At 43.0% G+C, this 20,258-nt stretch overlaps 1 protein-coding gene across 2 annotated transcripts in view; it reads right to left on the reverse strand.

Moving 5' to 3' along the window:
- The window catches only part of MYO1E (myosin IE), a 347,330-nt gene that overhangs the window by 129,676 nt on the left and 197,396 nt on the right, over window positions 1-20,258 (reverse strand). For both annotated transcript variants that reach the window (XM_063926190.1, XM_063926191.1), the window contains 7 exons: window positions 19,254-19,334; window positions 19,081-19,167; window positions 15,922-16,008; window positions 11,009-11,176; window positions 2,570-2,655; window positions 840-921; window positions 651-757 (listed from right to left, as the gene is read on the reverse strand). In XM_063926190.1, coding sequence (XP_063782260.1) covers window positions 651-757; window positions 840-921; window positions 2,570-2,655; window positions 11,009-11,176; window positions 15,922-16,008; window positions 19,081-19,167; window positions 19,254-19,334 — 698 coding nt within the window. The remainder of the gene's footprint in view (window positions 1-650; window positions 758-839; window positions 922-2,569; window positions 2,656-11,008; window positions 11,177-15,921; window positions 16,009-19,080; window positions 19,168-19,253; window positions 19,335-20,258) is intronic.

Here is a 20,258-nt window from a genome sequence, read left to right on the forward strand (position 1 = left end):
GCAAAAGCTGATCTCATAGGTATATATGAAATCTGACCAAAATTATGGGTCCAATGGGCATTTGCAGTGAAGCTGGCTGTAAATACACCCGTAACAGCAAACAGAGAAATATGTGGCTATGCGCATCTATGCGACCATACACTTGTCCCAATTCCATACTTTTGGTTCCATAGCCATCATCATAATCATGCATCAGCCCTATCCCTAGTTCGGGAGATCTGTAGGAAACCAGGTGCATCTCAGAGCATGCTTACCTTTGCACAGCTTGCAAGTCTGTTGACATGCCCCAGCTAAACTCTGCGTACATGTGAATGTCCCATTTCCATCTCTTCAGCCACCAGGGGAGATGTGGCGAAGTTGTGTATAACTCTGAATAGTCTGCAGCTGTGTGCGCTCACCTTCGGAGCGTGCCCATAGCGAAAGCATGGAAGACCCATCTGCTATCACCCAATGTAACTAATGACTCATCTTACATTCTATTACAGACAGTATATTGGTAACTCACAAGTATGATAAATAATGTTCAAATACTTGGCACATATTAAGTACTGGATCAACATATTAGATTTCATATACTGTACTGCAAATTCTTGTATGTTATTGATGCACTTGAGGTTGTACTAAAATAATATAAAACAGTGGACACAAACCTACTCTCCTCCCAGTCTCTGGGCTTCTTGGTTTCATTAGGTTTGATACAGCGGATATAGTGGGGGGTACATTTTATCAGTGTGTTCACTAAGTCATTAGCTTGTTTCTGTAAAGACACAATCAGATATTATTTCTGATTTACTGTAACAGGCAACAGACAGAATTATCTAGTATTTTCTTGAATGTACCTTGATCTTACTGCTTGCCGTAGTAGGACGACCCTTCTTGTCTGCATGAAGGTTTTCCGGAAATAAAGCTTTTATGAAAGGCCTGAAAAGGTCATAAGAAAAGATTGATTGGGATGACCGTAAAATCATTTTAAGGGCTTATTTACTAAATGGCCTTTTAGGAGTCATTTAGAAATCCCTGCGGATTGACCATGGGTTTCAGGTTTAATAGGTAGTATTTACTAAACAGTGCTTGTTCTATGTAAACTGAAATTGTGTGTCGTTCCCCATTGGGTTCTAAATGACAACCCATCATGGCGTGCTCACTATGGCAGCGGTTTCTATTAAAACTGCTGTGGATAAGAAGTTATTCTAACTATATTCAGTTCATTGTGCTTTTTTTTTTAACATTTATTCTCTTTATTTCTGACCACAGTAAACATACAAACGCATTTAATGGTGCTTTTATAGAAGCAACATTCAATTGACATGATGGAAACCACTGTGGAACAGAAACTATTCTATTCAAATTAAGTTACCTGTGCTACTCTGTTATAGAAAGTACTGTACCATTCAAATGACATCATAGAAAGTTTAGGAAAGTAGTATCAGAAAGATATAAAAGTGATTGCTAATTATGCAGACTTTTTTTTAATCCTGTGGATTTTTTTTTCAGGTTTTATATTTTTGTTTGTGTATTTCTGCTAAAGGCCGTCATATCTGGATAGTGGCATCATAATTCTCAGTAGCCCAATTGGATATCATGATAATCTTGCCTGTTAAAATCAATTGAATTAACTTACCTGCTGTTTCGGCAGTTGCGCCTTTTGCTAGTTTTGAAAACCACCATTTACTAAATTGCAATTTTATTCTATTCTTTCCATGGTCTAAAACATCAATGGTGTTTTGATATTCAGTTATATTCTATAGTGTGCTTTCTCTGCAGTTCCACACAATCCACACAACAGCCAGGAATGAGAACCCGCAGACGTGTCAATTTAGACCTTTGTCTGAAAAATCTCTTCTTACAAGTCTGACCTGGGCTTTCCCCAAAGTGTTGCCTCCATGGTATCTGCATCTACATTTCTTTAGACCCTTTATCACCCAAAGAACGTTTGGTTCTGTAGTAAGACTACTGCCAATACATGCATGAATTCATCAGGATTCCACTCATAATGAATACCAGCTTTTCATTTACATTAGAGCATTCTCACACTGTAAGCACTGCTAAAACAGTATCCCTCTCTTATGCTTTCCATAGCTCATGCATTATGCATTCCAGTCCAGAGTAATCTGCAATTATATCCCAAAACACAGGAAGATCTAAAAACTACAGATCATTATGTATGAATTGCAAAATTATTTCTTTGCAATAGAAAGGGACAATCATGGATTAATAGAAACAAGCATAATTAAAGAAGTCCCAATCATTCTTTGTATACAAAAAGTCAAGTGAAGTGCCAATCCATGGTAAAAGAAGACTGTACATAGACATGAATAAAAGCTAGAGTTTTCAATGTACCTCTCTAAAGGAACAAGAGAGACTACCAATGGTGTTTAGGAACTGATGGGATCCCAAAACAATCTGCCACCAAGACTCTTACACTATCAGTTATGTTGTAGAGGAACAGTCTGTATTTTGCACACTAGAAATGCTAAAGCTGCAGGTGAAAATAGCATGTGAGCATTGTTACACTGCAGCCGACAATGACAGTGTATGAGGAGGACAGATGGAGATGAAGAATACTTACAACTGACTACTCTGCATCAGTTCAATGAGGTCGGTGAAAAGTACATCCCGGTTTCGCTCACAGAAGCCATCCATATCATACGACACCTAACCAACAACACAACATGTTGTATCACTTAATAAAATAAACAAAACACTACAAATACATACATGGACCTCGGTGTGAAGTATTTAATTTCTGTCTTATTTGGCCACGTGTGTGTGGCCAAATGTATAAGATCCAGTGAATTGGTGTCCAGACCAAGGGTACAGATCCCAGGTGCGGTGAGACCAATGACATCACATATGTAGCCATCATAGTAGGCCTACTGATCACACAGATTTTAATTGAGATCACAGAACATTTTTGTATCTGTTGTGGAACACTGAACCTCCGTCTCAGATTGTAATCTGCTAACATTTTACACAATGTGGGAATCCTGATTTGAAATAACCTCATAAAATCAAGATCTGGTGACTAGATATTGTTTTGTGCAGGCACGTAGCATGTTGAGATGCAGACACTGGCTGGGCTACATTTAATGCATGAGCTCCAATTCTTTATGTACTAGATAGAGCCGGATTAAGGCAGGGGTGACAGGGGCGGCCATACCGGGGACCCCACACCCTGTGCTTTGAAATGTAGGAGTCTTACTTTGGTGGCTCAGCTGTTTAGTGACAGTGGCTGCCGAGGAGCTCCTGCACAGTCAGTCTTACAGGACTGGGAAATCCCGCAAGACAGTGACTGCAAGCCGCCGCTGTATGCTGCGCGGCCTGCGCTCCCTGAGCGACTGTGTGTATGTAAGTGTGTGTGTGTGTGTGTACACGTGCAGGCCAGGGGTGGGGGGAATGTTGCCAGCAATCGTAGCAGTAGTAGTAGTAGTGGGGGGCCCCACAATCTACGTTGCCCTAGGCCCCCACCACCCTTAATTCGGCCATGGTACTAGATATGTTTTTGCTTTTTTTGTATAATACAGTATACTCCATTTGGATCAACTTTTTGTAAATATTGCAAAAATAAAATGTAAATAAAAGAAGGAAAAAAAAAGCTTTCACAAATTTCATACAATTATATTCAAGGAATTCACTGTATTCCCCTAGAAAGTGTAAGTCACTGTAAGAGATAATATGAGATAAAATAGTAACACAATGGATGGCATTAGATGGCTTTGGGGCAGAGGAGATGGCTTGCCGCCAACAATAAGTCATTGCACAGTTCAACACAAATAAGTTAAAACATTACAATTCACAAATAAGCCATGTGATCCATAGGGTAAAATAAGCAATACATATCAATAAAATGGTAAATGAGAGTAAATTCGTAGAAAGGGGCTTTTTTTTTTTTTTTTTTTTTAAAGAGGCAAGCATTTACAAGGCAAAACCATGCCTTGTAAATGATTGCTGATTTAGAAAAACATCCAAGATCGGCCAACATCCCACACCTCCGGCAAACTCGGACCCTATTACTTATTCCCCCAGTGTTTATTATAAGCCCTGTATGAAATAAGGTATAAATAAGTACAAGACTATAAACCACATAAGGGAAATAAAATGTAAAATAGAGAGGAATGAACAAGCAAGACAATGAATTAAATAACGTACACAGTCATGTAAACATACATAACACCCATACACTGTCAGCAATAATAAGATTTTACTCACCGGTAAATCTATTTCTCGTAGTCCGTAGTGGATGCTGGGGACTCCGTAAGGACCATGGGGAATAGCGGCGCCGCAGGAGACTGGGCACAGCTAAGAAAGAATTAGGACTACCTGGTGTGCACTGGCTCCTCCCACTATGACCCTCCTCCAGACTTCAGTAAGGATACTGTGCCCGGAAGAGCTGATACAATAAGGAAAGGATTTTGAATCCCGGGTAAGACTCATACCAGCCACACCAATCACACCGTATAACTCGTGATATTATACCCAGTTAACAGTATGAACATAACAGAGCCTCTCAACAGATGGCTCAACAATAACCCTTTTAGTTAACAATAACTATATACAAGTATTGCAGACAGTCCGCACTTGGGACGGGCGCCCAGCATCCACTACGGACTACGAGAAATAGATTTACCGGTGAGTAAAATCTTATTTTCTCTAACATCCTAGTGGATGCTGGGGACTCCGTAAGGACCATGGGGATTATACCAAAGCTCACAAACGGGCGGGAGAGTGCGGATGACTCTGCCACACCGAATGAGAGAACTCAAGGTCCTCCTCAGCCAGGGTATCAAATTTGTAGAATTTAGCAAACGTGTTTGCCCCTGACCAAGTAGCAGCTCGGCAAAGTTGTAAAGCCGAGACCCCTCGGGCAGCCGCCCAAGAAGAGCCCACTTTCCTCGTGGAATGGGCTTTTACAGATTTAGGCTGTGGCAGGCCAGCCACAGAATGCGCAAGCTGAGTTGTGCTACAAATCCAGCGAGCAATAGTCTGCTTTGAAGCAGGAGCACCCATCTTGTTTGGTGCATACAGGATAAATAGCGAGTCAGTCTTCCTGACTCCAGCCGTCCTGGAAACATAAATTTTCAAGGCCCTGACTACGTCCAGTAACTTGGAGTCCTCCAAGTCCCTAGTAGCCGCAGGCACCACGATAGGTTGGTTCAAGTGAAAAGCTGATACCACCTTAGGAAGAAATTGGGGACGAGTCCTCAATTCTGCCCTATCCATATGGAAAATCAAATAGGGGCTTTTACATGACAAAGCCGCCAATTCTGACACCCGCCTTGCCGAAGCCAAGGCCAAAAGCATGACCACTTTCCACGTGAGATATTTTAAATCCACGGTTTTGAGTGGCTCAAACCAATGTGACTTTAGGAAACCCAACACCACGTTGAGGTCCCACGGTGCCACTGGGGGCACAAAAGGAGGCTGAATATGCAGCACTCCCTTGACAAATGTCTGAACTTCAGGCAGTGAAGCCAGTTCTTTTTGGAAGAAAATCGACAGAGCCGAAATCTGGACCTTAATGGAACACAATTTTAGGCCCATAGTCACCCCCGACTGTAGGAAGTGCAGAAATCGACCTAACTGGAATTCCTCCGTTGGGGCCTTCCTGGCCTCATACCACGCAACATATTTTCGCCATATGCGGTGATAATGTTGTACGGTTACATCTTTCCTAGCTTTAATAAGCGTAGGAATGACTTCCTCCGGAATACCTTTTTCTTTTAGGATCCGGCGTTCAACCGCCATGCCGTCAAACGCAGCCGCGGTAAGTCTTGGAACAGACAGGGCCCCTGCAGCAGCAGGTCCTGTCTGAGCGGCAGAGGCCATGGGTCCTCAGAGATCATTTCTTGAAGTTCCGGGTACCAAGCTCTTCTTGGCCAATCCGGAACAATGAGTATAGTTCTTACGCCTCTTCTCCTTATTATCCTCAGTACCTTGGGTATGAGAGGAAGAGGAGGGAACACATAAACCGACCGGTACACCCACGGTGTCACTAGAGCGTCCACAGCCATCGCCTGAGGGTCTCTTGACCTGGCGCAATATTTTTCCAGCTTTTTGTTTAAGCGGGACGCCATCATGTCCACCTGTGGCCTTTCCCAACGGTTTACAATCAGTTGGAAGACTTCTGGATGAAGTCCCCACTCTCCCGGGTGGAGGTCGTGCCTGCTGAGGAAGTCTGCTTCCCAGTTGTCTACTCCCGGAATGAACACTGCTGACAGTGCTAACACGTGATTTTCCGCCCAACGGAGAATCCTTGTGGCTTCTGCCATCGCCGCCCTGCTTCTTGTGCCGCCCTGTCGATTTAAATGGGCGACCGCCGTGATGTTGTCTGACTGGATCAGAACCGGCCGGTTTTGAAGCAGGGGCTTTGCTTGACTTAGGGCATTGTAAATGGCCCTCAGTTCCAGAACATTTATGTGTAGGGAAGTCTCCTGACTCGACCAAAGTCCTTGGAAGTTTCTTCCCTGAGTGACTGCCCCCCAGCCCCGAAGGCTGGCATCCGTTGAAGATGCGATCCGGACCATTGATCCAACAGGTCCCACTGAAAAGTTCTGGCATGGAACCTGCCGAATGGAATCGCTTCGTAGGAAGCTACCATCTTTCCCAGGACTCGCGTGCAATGATGCACCGACACCTGTTTTGGTTTCAGGAGGGCACTCACTAGAGACGACAGCTCCTCGGCTTCCTCCTCTGGGAGAAACACTTTTTTCTGGACCGTGTCCAGAATCATCATTTCGGCCATTACCTTGGTAAATACCCTCGGTGCCTTGGACAGGCCGAACGGCAACGTCTGGAATTGGTAATGACAATCCTGTACCACAAATCTGAGGTACTCCTGGTGAGGATGGTAAATGGGGACATGCAGGTAAGCATCCTTGATGTCCAGAGATACCATGTAATCTCCCTCTTCCAGGCTTGCAATAACCGCCCTGAGCGATTCCATCTTGAACTTGAATTTTTTTAAATATGTGTTCAAGGATTTCAAATTTAAAATGGGTCTCACCGAACCGTCCGGTTTCGGTACCACAAACATTGTGGAATAGTGACCCCGTCCTTGTTGAAGTAGGGGCACCTTGACTATCACCTGCTGGGAATACAGCTTGTCAATTGCCTCTAACACAGCCTCCCTTTCTGAAGGAGTCGTTGGTAAGGCAGATGAGGAAACGGCGGGGGGGGGATGTCTCGAATTCCAGCCTGTACCCCTGAGATACCACTTGAAGGATCCAGGGATCTACCTGTGAGCGAGCCCACTGATTGCTGAAGTTTTTGAGACGCCCCCCCCACCGTACCTGGCTCCGCCTGCTGAGCCCCAGCATCATGCGGCGGACTTAGCAGAAGAAGCGGGGGAGGACTTTTGTTCCTGGGAAGTGGCTGTATGCTGCAGCTTTTTTCCCCTACCTCTGCCTCTGGGCAGAAAGGACGCGCCTCTACCCCGTCTGCTCTTTTGGGGGCGAAAGGACTGCACCTGATAATACGGTGCTCTCTTTGGTTGTGAGGGGACATGTGGCAAAAATGCCGACTTCCCAGCTGTTGCTGTGGAAACTAAATCTGAAAGACCATCCCCGAACAACTCCTCACCCTTATAAGGCAAAACTTCCATGTGCCTTTTGGAATCTGCATCCCCTGTCCACTGCCGGGTCCATAACCCTCTCCTGGCACAAATGAACAGTGCACTTATTTTTGATGCCAGCCGGCAAATATCCCTCTGTGCATCTCTTATGTAAAAGACAGCGTCTTTAATATGCTCTACGTTTAGCAATATAGTGTCCCTGTCTAGGGTGTCAATGTTCTCTGACAGGGAGTCTGACCATGCAGCTGCCGCACTGCACATCCATGCTGAGGCAATAGCTGGTCTCAGTATAATACCAGTGTGTGTATATATAGCTTTTTGGAGAGCCTCCTGCTTTCTGTCAGCAGGTTCCTTTAGGGCGGCCGTATCTTGGGACGGCAGTGCCACCTTTTTTGATAAGCGCGTAAGTGCTTTATCCACTTTAGGGGGTGTTTCCCAACGTGACCTATCCTCTGGCGGGAAAGGGTACGCCATTAGTAATTTGTTTGAAATTACAAAAATTTTTATCAGGGGAAGCCCACTCTAGTTCACACACGTCATTTAATTCTTCAGAAGGGGGAAAAACTACTGGTAGTTTTTTCTCCCCAAACATAATACCCTTTTTTGTGGTACCTGGGGTCACCTCAGAAATGTGTAAAACATTTTTCATTGCCTCAATCATATAACGAGTGGCCCTATTGGACATTACATTAGTCTCTTCGTCGTCGACACTGGTATCAGTATCCGTGTCGACATCTGTGTCTGTCACCTGAGGTAGCGGGCGTTTTAGAGCCCCTGATGACTTTTGAGACGTCTGGGCAGGCACGGGCTGAGAAGCCGGCTGCCCCACATTTGGCATGTCGTCAAATTTTTTATGTAAGGAGTCGACACTTTCGCGTAATTCCTTCCACAAGTCCATCCACTCCGGTGTCTGCCCCGCAGGGGGTGACAACACATTTATAGGCACCTGCTCCTCCTCCACATAAGTCTCCTCATCAAACATGTCGACACAGCCGTACCGACACACCGCACACACACAGGGAATGCTCTGACAGAAGACAGGACCCCATAAAGCCCTTTGGGGAGACAGAGAGAGAGTATGCCAGCACACACCAGAGCGCTATATAATACAGGGATTAACTAAATTATATCCCCTATAGCTGCTATATATGTATTTTGCGCCTAAATTTAGTGCCCCCCCTCTCTTTTTTACCCTTTTCTGTAGTGTAGACTGCAGGGGAGAGTGAGGGAGCTTCCTTCCAGCGGAACTGTGAGGGAAAAATGGCGCCAGTGTACAGAGGGAGATAGCTCCGCCCCTTTTTCGCGGATTTTACTCCCGCTTTTTTATGGATTCTGGCAGGGGTATTTATCACATATATAGCCTCTGGGGCTATATATTGTGATATATTTGCCAGCCAAGGTGTATTTATTGCTTCTCAGGGCGCCCCCCCCCCCAGCGCCCTGCAGCATCAGTGACCGGAGTGTGAAGTGTGTATGAGGAGCAATGGCGCACAGCTGCAGTGCTGTGCACTACCTTGGTGAAGACTGATGTCTTCTGCCGCCGATTTTCCGGATTCTTCTTGCTTCTGGCTCTGTAAGGGGGCCGGCGGCGCGGCTCCGGGACCGAACACCAATGGCCGGTTCCATGCGGTCGATCCCTCTGGAGCTAATGGTGTCCAGTAGCCTAAGAAGCCCAAGCTACCACCAGTTAGGTAGGTTCGCTTCTTCTCCCCTTAGTCCCTTGCTGCAGTGAGTCTGTTGCCAGCAGATCTCACTGTAAAATAAAAAACCTAACATATACTTTCTTTCTAGGAGCTCAGGAGAGCCCCTAGTGTGCATCCAGCTCGGCCGGGCACAGGATTCTAACTGAAGTCTGGAGGAGGGTCATAGTGGGAGGAGCCAGTGCACACCAGGTAGTCCTAATTCTTTCTTAGCTGTGCCCAGTCTCCTGCGGAGCCGCTATTCCCCATGGTCCTTACGGAGTCCCCAGCATCCACTAGGACGTTAGAGAAAAGTCCTTATGAGTGTGACTACTTAGATGTGATCAAATGCAAAGTGGCATTATCACTTCATCTACCAACACTGTGTTTTTGCAGCTTGAACCATATTAGTACAAGCATCCACTCTGCTGTAATTCTGTCTTGGAACTAATTAAATTCCCAGATTGATTTGCTATTCCCACTTAAGGCCACGCTGCTGATTACATTAAGTCAGATTTTCATTTTATTAGGTTAACCACAATGTTTAAAAGAAAAAAAAAAAAAAAATAAGAGCGGGCAAAGTGTGAGCATCTGTCAGCACATTCTTAGGCAATTAAACAAAATGCATACACATAGGGAGTATTAAATAAGCATGAAACACAATTCTGAGGACTTGGATGTCATGACAAAAAAAAAAATGAAGACATTGCAAAAAATTTGACCTACACACCGAGCGGACTTTACACAGATTAATTCTGGATTAAGTATGTTTATGCTGGGGAGAATGAGAGAGCTTTGTGATGAAGTTCATGGGTGTACAGTATGTCACAGAGTAGTTGCCAACTCATACGAATGTGATTTTCTGCTAAACCCAACAAATTCCACTAGAAATGATCACTTAAAAATATTTTGTATCTTCAGAACCAACCAGCAGTGTTTCCGGTGGCATAATTGCACACCCCATAGTATTTTCCAGCAATTATAGGGAATTCACTGGCTTGTAAGCACCTTCCTGTGTCTTTACTACTCCTAGGTTTCTTCTGTGCTTTTCAGTCATGCTGTTATATTACCAGGTAGGGATACTTTATTTTATTACTCTTCATTATGACACAGCTCTTCTGTGCTCTCACTAGTGGATAAAAGTCTATTTTGAGAGCAGCTTTGTGCCATTTCCCAGGACTAGGAAAATGCACTATCTGATGGTATAAATACATGTGTAAAAAGCAGAGAAAAAAAAAGGCGTGTATTTAAAAATAAAAATCTACATAATTGGAGAGGTTGGTGAAGAGTGATAACATACTTGCATAGTACAGTAAGGGCATGCAGATGTAAATTATGTCCCTTTAAGATGCATCTTATTTTGAGTAACATTGATTTTAAATATTTACAGTAGCTACCACACATATATTTTGCAGTTGCCTCCTTAAACTGAGTCCAAATTTTTGAGTTGATAATGATGACTGTCCTATCTTTACTCCATTATCTTTACTACTACATTATGCTCTAGATGCAATTTTACTATACATTAATGTGCATATTTAATTTTAACTCTAAGGGGGTATTTACTAAAGCTCAGAGAGCGATAACATTTTGCGAGATAGAGTACCAGTCATTCAGCTTCTGCTTTACATGTTACAGGCTGTGCTTGAAAAATTACAGTTAGGAGCTGATTGGTTGGTACTTTATCTCTCACAATTTTATCCCTCTCCAAACGTTGATAAATACCCCACTAAATCAGCCTTTACTAGTTCAGTCTTACCTTTCCAGCATAATGGTGAATAATAAAACCCTGATTCCAACTGTTAAAATGTTCATGGGTCCCCACTGCCATCTGGAGTTTCTGTAACAGGGTCTGATCTGCACCTTCTCCCACAGCGTGCATGGTAGCACATACATCATCCAAAATACTCATCACACCTGGGGGATTCTGAAAAGAGCAGGAAAACCGCAAAAAGAAAAACTTTTTATAAAGTTCTCATAAATCACTCAATAAAACAATACTGTCCTCATGCAACACTGAAACACATCCATTCTCATGAAACCCTTGCATGATGTTGTTGGTAGCATCTTCTACTAACATTTGAATGAACATATAAAGATTTTTTTCAATAATTCGGGTCAGACTGCTGAACAATAGGAATGGGTGGCCAACTAGAACAGATAAGGCTGTTCGATGCTATACGTAGATCAGGTCAGGACAAAGGATAGCTTTCCAGCTGTTGTGAAACTAAAGTCCCAGCATACCCTCCCACGATCAACTGGTAAAGCATGCTGGGTCCTGTAGTTTCACAACAGCATGGGACGGATTCAGATGTGGTTGGAGTTGCTATCACTGCTGCTTGCGCTGTATGGTAACGCAGCAGGAGGCGTCTAGGACAAGCAAATGCCTCCCGTTGCAGTAGTGATCCGACCTGTGTCCTAGAACGCAGCATCGTATCTCTCACTCGCCATCAGGTGGCTGGCTGCCTGTCACAGAGGCCAGGAAATCTCTTTGCAACCATGGAGATCTAAGGCCTTATTCCTCCCCCTAAACGGCAGTGACTCATCTCCGTTTTCACAAACGGAGGCCATCGCCGCTCCCCTCCCGGCCCCCCGAAATGGCATCAGACTGGCAGTCTGATACCGGGCTACGTACTACATCGCAGGACCCACATAACGGATCCTGTGCATGCGCAAAGTACTGTTAATCGGTATATTGTGCATGATGTCACGCCTCCAACAACATCAGAATAACCCCCAGAGAAAGCCACAGGTTGACCAGGCCTTCTATAGATCAAATCTGGTTTCTCTTATATTGGTGCCTTTTAGAGCAAATGGAAGAAACTTGTGCATGCAGTGGTCATCTTCCAATGCATTTATTAACCTACCCAATACTCAACAGATTGTTAGCTTGTCTTACTGTTCTGCACTGCACCTGGTTTGGGGCCAAACATAAATAAAGATTTTGATATAATTATTTGTGTATATTAGGTTATTTTCAGAGTGTCAGCAATATTAGGATTCTGGGATGTATTATTAGGTTTATTCCAGAGGGCCAGTGTTTAATATTGCACTTTAAATATTGTCATTGTTATTATTATATGTATTATTAATATCATATTGATTCACCATTCCTGTTTTTTACTTTTCATTTTATAGACTGATCCTATTGACTGAATCTATTTTTGCCTCTCTGTGGAGTTCTATGGTTGATTTTTCCATTATACCAAAGCTGAGCGTTAAATGCTTCAAATCAATAATCATATGTTTTCCATGCAGAAAACTGTCCTTATATTTACTGAATACTAAGAAAACCTCTTGGGGGTAATGCAATTAACCACGATAACCCGGTTACGAAGGTTAACAGTAGTAAAAGCGACTTAACACAATTTTTTTTGCTATTCAATTAGCCTCACAAGTTAACCAGTATTGACTCCTATGGACACACAGACACACTAATGATTAAATATGCACTTAGAAGTAGTGATGAGCGGGTTCGGTTCCTCGGGATCCGAACCCCCCCGAACATCACCCATTTTACACGGTTCTGAGGCAGACTCGGATCTTCCCACCTTGCTCGGTTAACCCGAGCGCCCCCGAACGTCATCATCCCGCTGTCGGATTCTCGCGAGATTCGTATTCTATATAAGGAGCCGCGCGTCGCCTCCATTTTCACTCGTGCTTTGGAGATGATAGCGAGAGGACGTGGCTGCGTTCTCTCAGTTTCTGTGCTCAGTGTGCTGCAAATATCTGTGCTCAGTGTGCTGCAAATATCTGTGCTCAGTGTACTTACAAATATCTACGTTCTCTGCCTGAAAAACGCTCCATATCTGTGCTGCATTGTAGTATATAGTAGGAGGACAGTGCAGAATTTTGTTGTGACCACCAGTATATATATATATAGCAGTACGGTACAGTAGTCCACTGCTCTACCTCTGTGTCGTCAAGTATACTATGCATCCATACCTGTGCTGCATTTTAGTTGTGCGCAGTATATAGTAGAAGGACAGTGTAGAATTTTGCTGACCACCAGTATATATATATATAGCAGTACGGTACAGTAGTCCACTGCTCTACCTCTGTGTCGTCAAGTATACTATGCATCCATACCTGTGCTGCATTTTAGTTGTGCGCAGTATATAGTAGGACAGTGCAGAATTTTGCTGACCACCAGTATATATATATAGCAGTACGGTACAGTAGTCCACTGCTCTACCTCTGTGTCGTCAAGTATACTATGCATCCATACCTGTGCTGCATTTTAGTTGTGCGCAGTATATAGTAGGAGGACAGTGCAGAATTTTGTTGTGACCACCAGTATATATATAGCAGTACGGTACAGTAGTCCACTGATCTACCTCTGTGTCGTCAAGTATACTATGCATCCATACCTGTGCTGCATTTTAGTTGTGCGCTGTATATAGTAGAAGGACAGTGCAGAATTTTGCTGACCACCAGTATATATATATATATATAGCAGTACGGTACAGTAGTCCACTGCTCTACCTCTGTGTCGTCAAGTATACTATGCATCCATACCTGTGCTGCATTTTAGTTGTGCGCAGTATATAGTAGGACAGTGCAGAATTTTGCTGACCACCAGTATATATATAGCAGTACGGTACAGTAGTCCACTGCTCTACCTCTGTGTCGTCAAGTATACTATGCATCCATACCTGTGCTGCATTTTAGTTGTGCGCAGTATATAGTAGGAGGACAGTGCAGAATTTTGCTGACCACCAGTATATATATAGCAGTACGGTACAGTAGTCCACTGCTCTACCTCTGTGTCGTCAAGTATACTATGCATCCATACCTGTGCTGCATTTTATTTGTGCGCAGTATATAGTAGGAGGACAGTGCAGAATTTTGCTGACCACCAGTATATATATAGCAGTACGGTACAGTAGTCCACTGCTCTACCTCTGTGCCGTCAAGTAGACTACAAAAGTTCAGTAAAATGACCCAAAAATCAAAATAAAAGCGTCTGATGAGAAGCGTAAACTTGCCAATATGCGATTTACGACACGGAGTGGCAAGGAACGGCTGAGGCCCTGGCCTATGTTCATGGCTAGTGGTTCTGATTCGCATGAGGATGGAAGCACTCATCCTCTCGCTAGAAAACTGCAGTGCCACTCCTAGATGGGCCAGGTGTTTGTTTCGGCCACTTGGGTCGCTTAGCTTAGCCATCCAGCGACCTTGGTGCACCTCTTTTTTTCTTTGCATCATGTGCTGTTTGGGGACTATTTTTAAATCTGCCATCCTGCCTGACACTGCAGTGCCACTCCTAGATGGGCCAGGTGTTTGTGTCGGCCACTTGGGTCACTTAGCTTGGCCATCCAGTGACCTCGGTGCAAATTTTAGGACTAAAAATAATATTGTGAGGTGTGAGGTGTTCAGAATAGACTGGAAATGAGTGGAAATTATGGTTATTGAGGTTAATAATACTATGGGATAAAAATGACCCCCAAATTCTATGATTTAAGCTGTTTTTGAGGGTTTTTTGTAAAAAAACACCCGAATCCAAAACACACCCGAATCAGACAAAACATTTTCAGGGAGGTTTTGCCAAAACGCGTCCGAATCCAAAACACGGCAGCGGAATCGAATCCAAAACCAAAACCCAAAAAATTTCCGGTGCACATCACTACTTAGAAGTTATTAATTAGCTTAATTTGGACAATAATGACAGATCATATTTAGGGCGATATTCTGCAAAATGCAGACTAAATGGTACTGTAAAGATAGAACAGGTGTACTTAAGATTGCAGGTGGGAGTTACAGGCTTTAATGAAACAAAAATCAACTTAGACATACACACCCCAAATTAATCTAGACTAGTGTTTTTCAACCGCTGTGCCGTGGCACACTAATGTTCCCTGAGCAGTCTCCAGGTGTGCCTCCATAGAAGCACAGCCAGGCCCGTCAGTATTTTGCCGCTACTGAGGCCCTGGAACGATCAATACTGGTGGGTTTAGTGGTTGCAGAGCCAGTTCTAATTTTGGTCCCGGGCAGTGTTGGGCTCTTCTGGCTTTCTCAGATGTGGCTCAGACATTACCTATGGAGAAGCTGCAACACGACATCCTAGGACACGCAACTGCACCATGCATCACCATTTCAATGTGCCTTGGCATTATTTAAATGTTGTTCAGTGTACCACGAGTTGTAAAAGGTTGAAAATCTCTGATCTAGACCATTAATTTGCCAAAACACACTTGTTTTCCATAATTTTTTCACGGTTATTGAAAAATGCAAATAAAACAGCCATTGTACATCTTTTAAGAGCCCAAATTACTTTGCTTTTCCACAAATAGACTTCTATACTGTTATCCAATATACTTTTGCACTTTTTGGGGATACAGGCCAATTTCCCCGTTTTCCCCCACACTTAAAGCAGGTATTACAGCCAGAATTATCACACGGCTACTGGGATAAGCCTGTATGTGCATTAAATTAGTCCCCTTTTCATCAATGTCAAAACAATTTTAACTTTCTATTTCTATATTTCCTTTATGTTTTTGTTATTATCTCAGCAGCTGATCCTTCTTTGTAGGAGTTTCATGAATTCTGTAAAGCATTCTATTGTTGAACACAACTGAGGCTGTACAAGTGGTGCATCATGAGTACATACAGGTAAAGACTGATAATTGATTCTTAGCTTCTACATAATAGTGCATTTAAAGAGACACTCACCACTTTATTCTCAATGAGATCACATACAATCTTATTGTTAAAGTATTCTATAGGTGTCCATCGAATTCCTTCCTGAATGTATTCTTCCTGCAATTCAAACAATAAGCAATGGTAAACTTTGCAGTGAATGCAGCTGCTTGCTATACCAGAGCTACAACTACCACAAAACAGAAATATAATCTTTTAATTTCCTTTTAAACAGACATTGTTACAGTTAACATAGATGTATATTTAGCAAAAAGGAAAAACTGACCTATAACCCGAATATGTCCCTCAATTAGTGTAACAAATAAAGTTCAAAAACACACATCTATACATAGTTACAGGACACACATTTGTGAACAGCTGTCACAGGCAGAAGGTTTAGGGGGGTATTCTATTAGTCGTGGTAAATTCCTGTGGCTAATGGATTCCCCGAGGCTATCCAATTAGCCCTGAATGCCAGAATTTATCAGGGATTATGCTTTGCATGCCTCAGGCAGGCAAAGCAAAATCCCCAATAAGCAGCCCTTAGAGACCCATTTTTCTCTGATAACACATGGGTCCCGAAGCTTATCCCGGATCCCATGTGTTAATGCCCAAAAAAGGGAAATATACCACATGGCAAGGATAGCTCGATAATACCATCGGGCTAAAAAGCCAGTTTTTGCCATGTGGTAAATTAGCACCGGCAGCAGGATACATAGGGGTATATGCAATTGCGGTCGAATTGCCGCAAATGTCGAAAAACGGGGCATTTTCGACACAAAAAAATTCGACAATGCAATACAGTACTTTTCGACCAAAAAACGGACGTTTCAGATTCGACTTTTTGAAATTCGACAGTTGTTAAATTCGACATGTCTGCAATGGTAAAAATGCGGCTTTTCGACAAAAGTATATTCAATTGAAGAATGTCGATTCGACAACAGTGCTTTTCGACAGTAATTTCGTCAATTTCAGTCCACCTCATTTTGCTGGCGGAATCTAATAAAAAAAATGTAAAAAAATGTTTGTTTTTTTGTTGCTAATAGCATATCTATTTATATTAGAAGGGATTATCTACTTGGTTTGTCTATTAGGAGCCACAAGTATTATTTATATATTTTAAAAAAAAATATTTTTATTTTTTTTACTGACTAAAATAATATGGAGAGATCAGAGCATGTTTTTCAGTGGGAAGGGGTGGGAATGGGTTAAAAATCACGAAAAAAAATATGTGGGGTCCCCCTTCCTAAGCATAACCAGCCTCGGGCTCTTTGAGCCGGTCCTGGTTGTAAAAATACGGGGAAAGAATTGACAGGGGATACCCCGTATTTTTACAACCAGCACCGGGCTCTGCGTCCGGTCCTGGTGCAAAAAATACGGGGGACAAAAGACGTAGGGGTCCCCCGTATTTTCAACACCAGCACCGGGCTCTACTAGCTGGAGAGATAAGGCCACAGCTGGGGGACACTTTTATACCGGTCCCTGCGGCTGTGGCATTAAATCCCCAACTAGTCACCCCTGGCCGGGGTACCCTGGAGGAGTGGGGACCCCTTAAATCAAGGGGTCCCCCCCCTCCAGCCACCCAAGGGCCAGGGGTGAAGCCCGAGGCTGTCCCCCCCATCCAAGGGCTGCGGATGGGGGACTGATAGCCTTGTTTCAAATAAAAGAATATTGTTTTTTTGTAGCAGAACTACAAGTCCCAGCAAGCCTCCCCCACAAGCTGGTACTTGGAGAACCACAAGTACCAGCATGCGTGGGGAAAACGGGCCCGCTGGTACCTGTAGTTCTACTGCAAAAAAAATACCCAAATAAAAACAGTACACAGACACCGTGAAAGTAAAACTTTATTACATATAGGCATACCGACACACACATACTTCGCTATGTTGACACGAGGCTCGGTCCACTTCTCCAAGTAGAATCCATGGGGTACCTGAAAATAAAATTATACTCACAAAAATCCTGTGTAGCATCTGTCCTCTTCTCTTTATAATCCACGTACTTGGCAAAAAACAAACCGCATTACCCGGACCACGCAATGAAAGGGGGTCCCATGTTTACACATGGGACCCCTTTCCTCGAATGCCGGGACCCCCCGTGACTCCTGTCACAGAGGGTTCCTTCAGCCAATCAGGGAGCGCCACGTCGTGGCACTCTCCTGATTGGCTGTGCGCGTCAGAGCTGTCAGACGGCGCATAGCAAAGCCGCTCCATTATCTTCAATGGTGGGAACTTTGCAGTCAGCGGTGAGGTTACTCGCGGTCAGTGGTTGACCGCGAGTAACCTCACCGCTGACTGCAAAGTTCCCACCATTGAAGATAATGGAGCGGCTTTGCTATGCGCCGTCTGACAGCTCAGACGCGCACAGCCAATCAGGAGAGTGCCACGACGTGGCGCTCCCTGATTGGCTGAAGGGACCCTCTGTGACAGGAGTCACGGGGGGTCCCGGCATTCGGGGAAAGGGGTCCCATGTGTAAACATGGGACCCCTTTCAGTGCGTGGTCCGGGTAAATGAGTTTTATTTTTTTGCCAAGTATGTGGATTACAAAGCAGAAGAGGACAGATCTACACTGGATTTTGGCGAGTATAATTTTATTTTCAGGTACCCCATGAATTCTACTTGGAGAATCTTTATTGAACATGTCGAATTCGGGTCCTAGCGGGAGGTTATGTGACTGTCGAATTGTGTCGAATTTAAAAACGGTCGAATTCCAGCCGGAATTGCATATACCCCATAGACAGCAAAATAAAGTAAAACAGAATAAACATAAAACTAGCTCTCCTGGCCATTATCCAATTAGCTGTGATTTACTCACAGGTGCAAGTGCAACTATACGCTGCACTTACGGTACCGCTAGATTCGCAGATAGGGCTGTGTACAAAAATCCACGAATCTGGGATCACATAGGGCCACGAGGTGGCGCGAGATCTAATGCTGTTGCCGGCGCTTACATGTCATCGCAACTGTAACTTGCCCCACTCGCGTGCAGTGGTGAGTTAAATAAATTGAGGCTTTAGTAATGATTTCTATAGGTATGACAGTCTTGCATTATTGTGCATTTAAAGGAATGATGGGCAATTAAGTCACTACAATAAAAAGATTTTAAAGAAGAAGTTAATAGAAGCATACATATTCATAAACTCATCCTGGTGTGCCCAACTGAACTGCAGGTAGCTGGCTCCCTTCATTTACCTGTTCTGCTTTGAGAGTCAGCTCTATGAATATTTGTTGCAGTTTTTCATTCACAAAATTGATGCAGAACTGTTCAAACCCGTTTTTCTGAAAACAAACGGATAAATGTTATTCTGAGATACCACATGGATATCTAGAACCAATATAACCTCTATAACACTTAATTAATATACCTGAAAAATCTCAAAGCCGTAAATATCAAGAACACCAATATTATATTCTTCATGATCCTTCTTTATAGCTTTGTTAATAGACTGAAAAGAAATAAAACATTTTGCTTAATTAAATGTATGTGTCCTCTAGCATTAAATGTAGAAATCCTAGAATTAACACATGATCTATGACTTATCTGTAGTAATTTACAACAAAGACCACAATATACACAAACAGTATACAATTACTGCATATAAGATCAATACTAAAGGGTAAATGAGGTATACATTATGAAGAAAAGATAAACAATGATTGCAAAACCTCAAGATATATTTGTAAGTTTGTACTGTGACAAAGATTCATTAATGTAATGTTTGACAGAACAAATGTAAGAGGTAACTTAAGGTAACGTATAGCTCAACAGTGATGGATGGTCAACTGTCACGGTACTGTTGGCTCAAAGAATAAACCTGTGACACGTCTGCAAAGACATGGGTAGTACAATTGCATTTTGGTGAAATTGAGGAATCCATCAAAACCACACATTCATTTAATTTGTCCATATTAATCTGAAACCAATAAACTGAAGAAAGCATTGAATAGTTAAAAACACTTCAGCATGTTGTATTTTAAATAAAGTCATAATCTCCCAATAAAAATATACTGGTTTTACCATTGACACAATTTTTAAGTATCCACAGTCAGTTGTAAAATACATAAATTCACTCTCCAACCTCCCATAAAAAATTGTCGGCAAGCATAACCAGCTATACTGATTTGCATGCTTCTAAAGCTTTGTACAGTTTGCAACTGGAGAGGCAATATGGTGTAGGTGCATTTTTTATATACATTTTTTTAAAGTGCCTTTTCTGATAACAGAAAATCAATATACATTTCATTTAAAAACAGCAGTACATAGGAAAACATTAAAAACAAAAATAATTGTAATGGTAGACTTACCGTTGATAACTCTGTTTCTCCTAAATCCAAAGGAAAACATTGGGATATGAGGTAGCGACAGCAGA

This window comes from Pseudophryne corroboree, chromosome 6 (assembly GCF_028390025.1).
Source record: "Pseudophryne corroboree isolate aPseCor3 chromosome 6, aPseCor3.hap2, whole genome shotgun sequence".
Lineage (NCBI taxonomy): Eukaryota > Metazoa > Chordata > Amphibia > Anura > Myobatrachidae > Pseudophryne > Pseudophryne corroboree.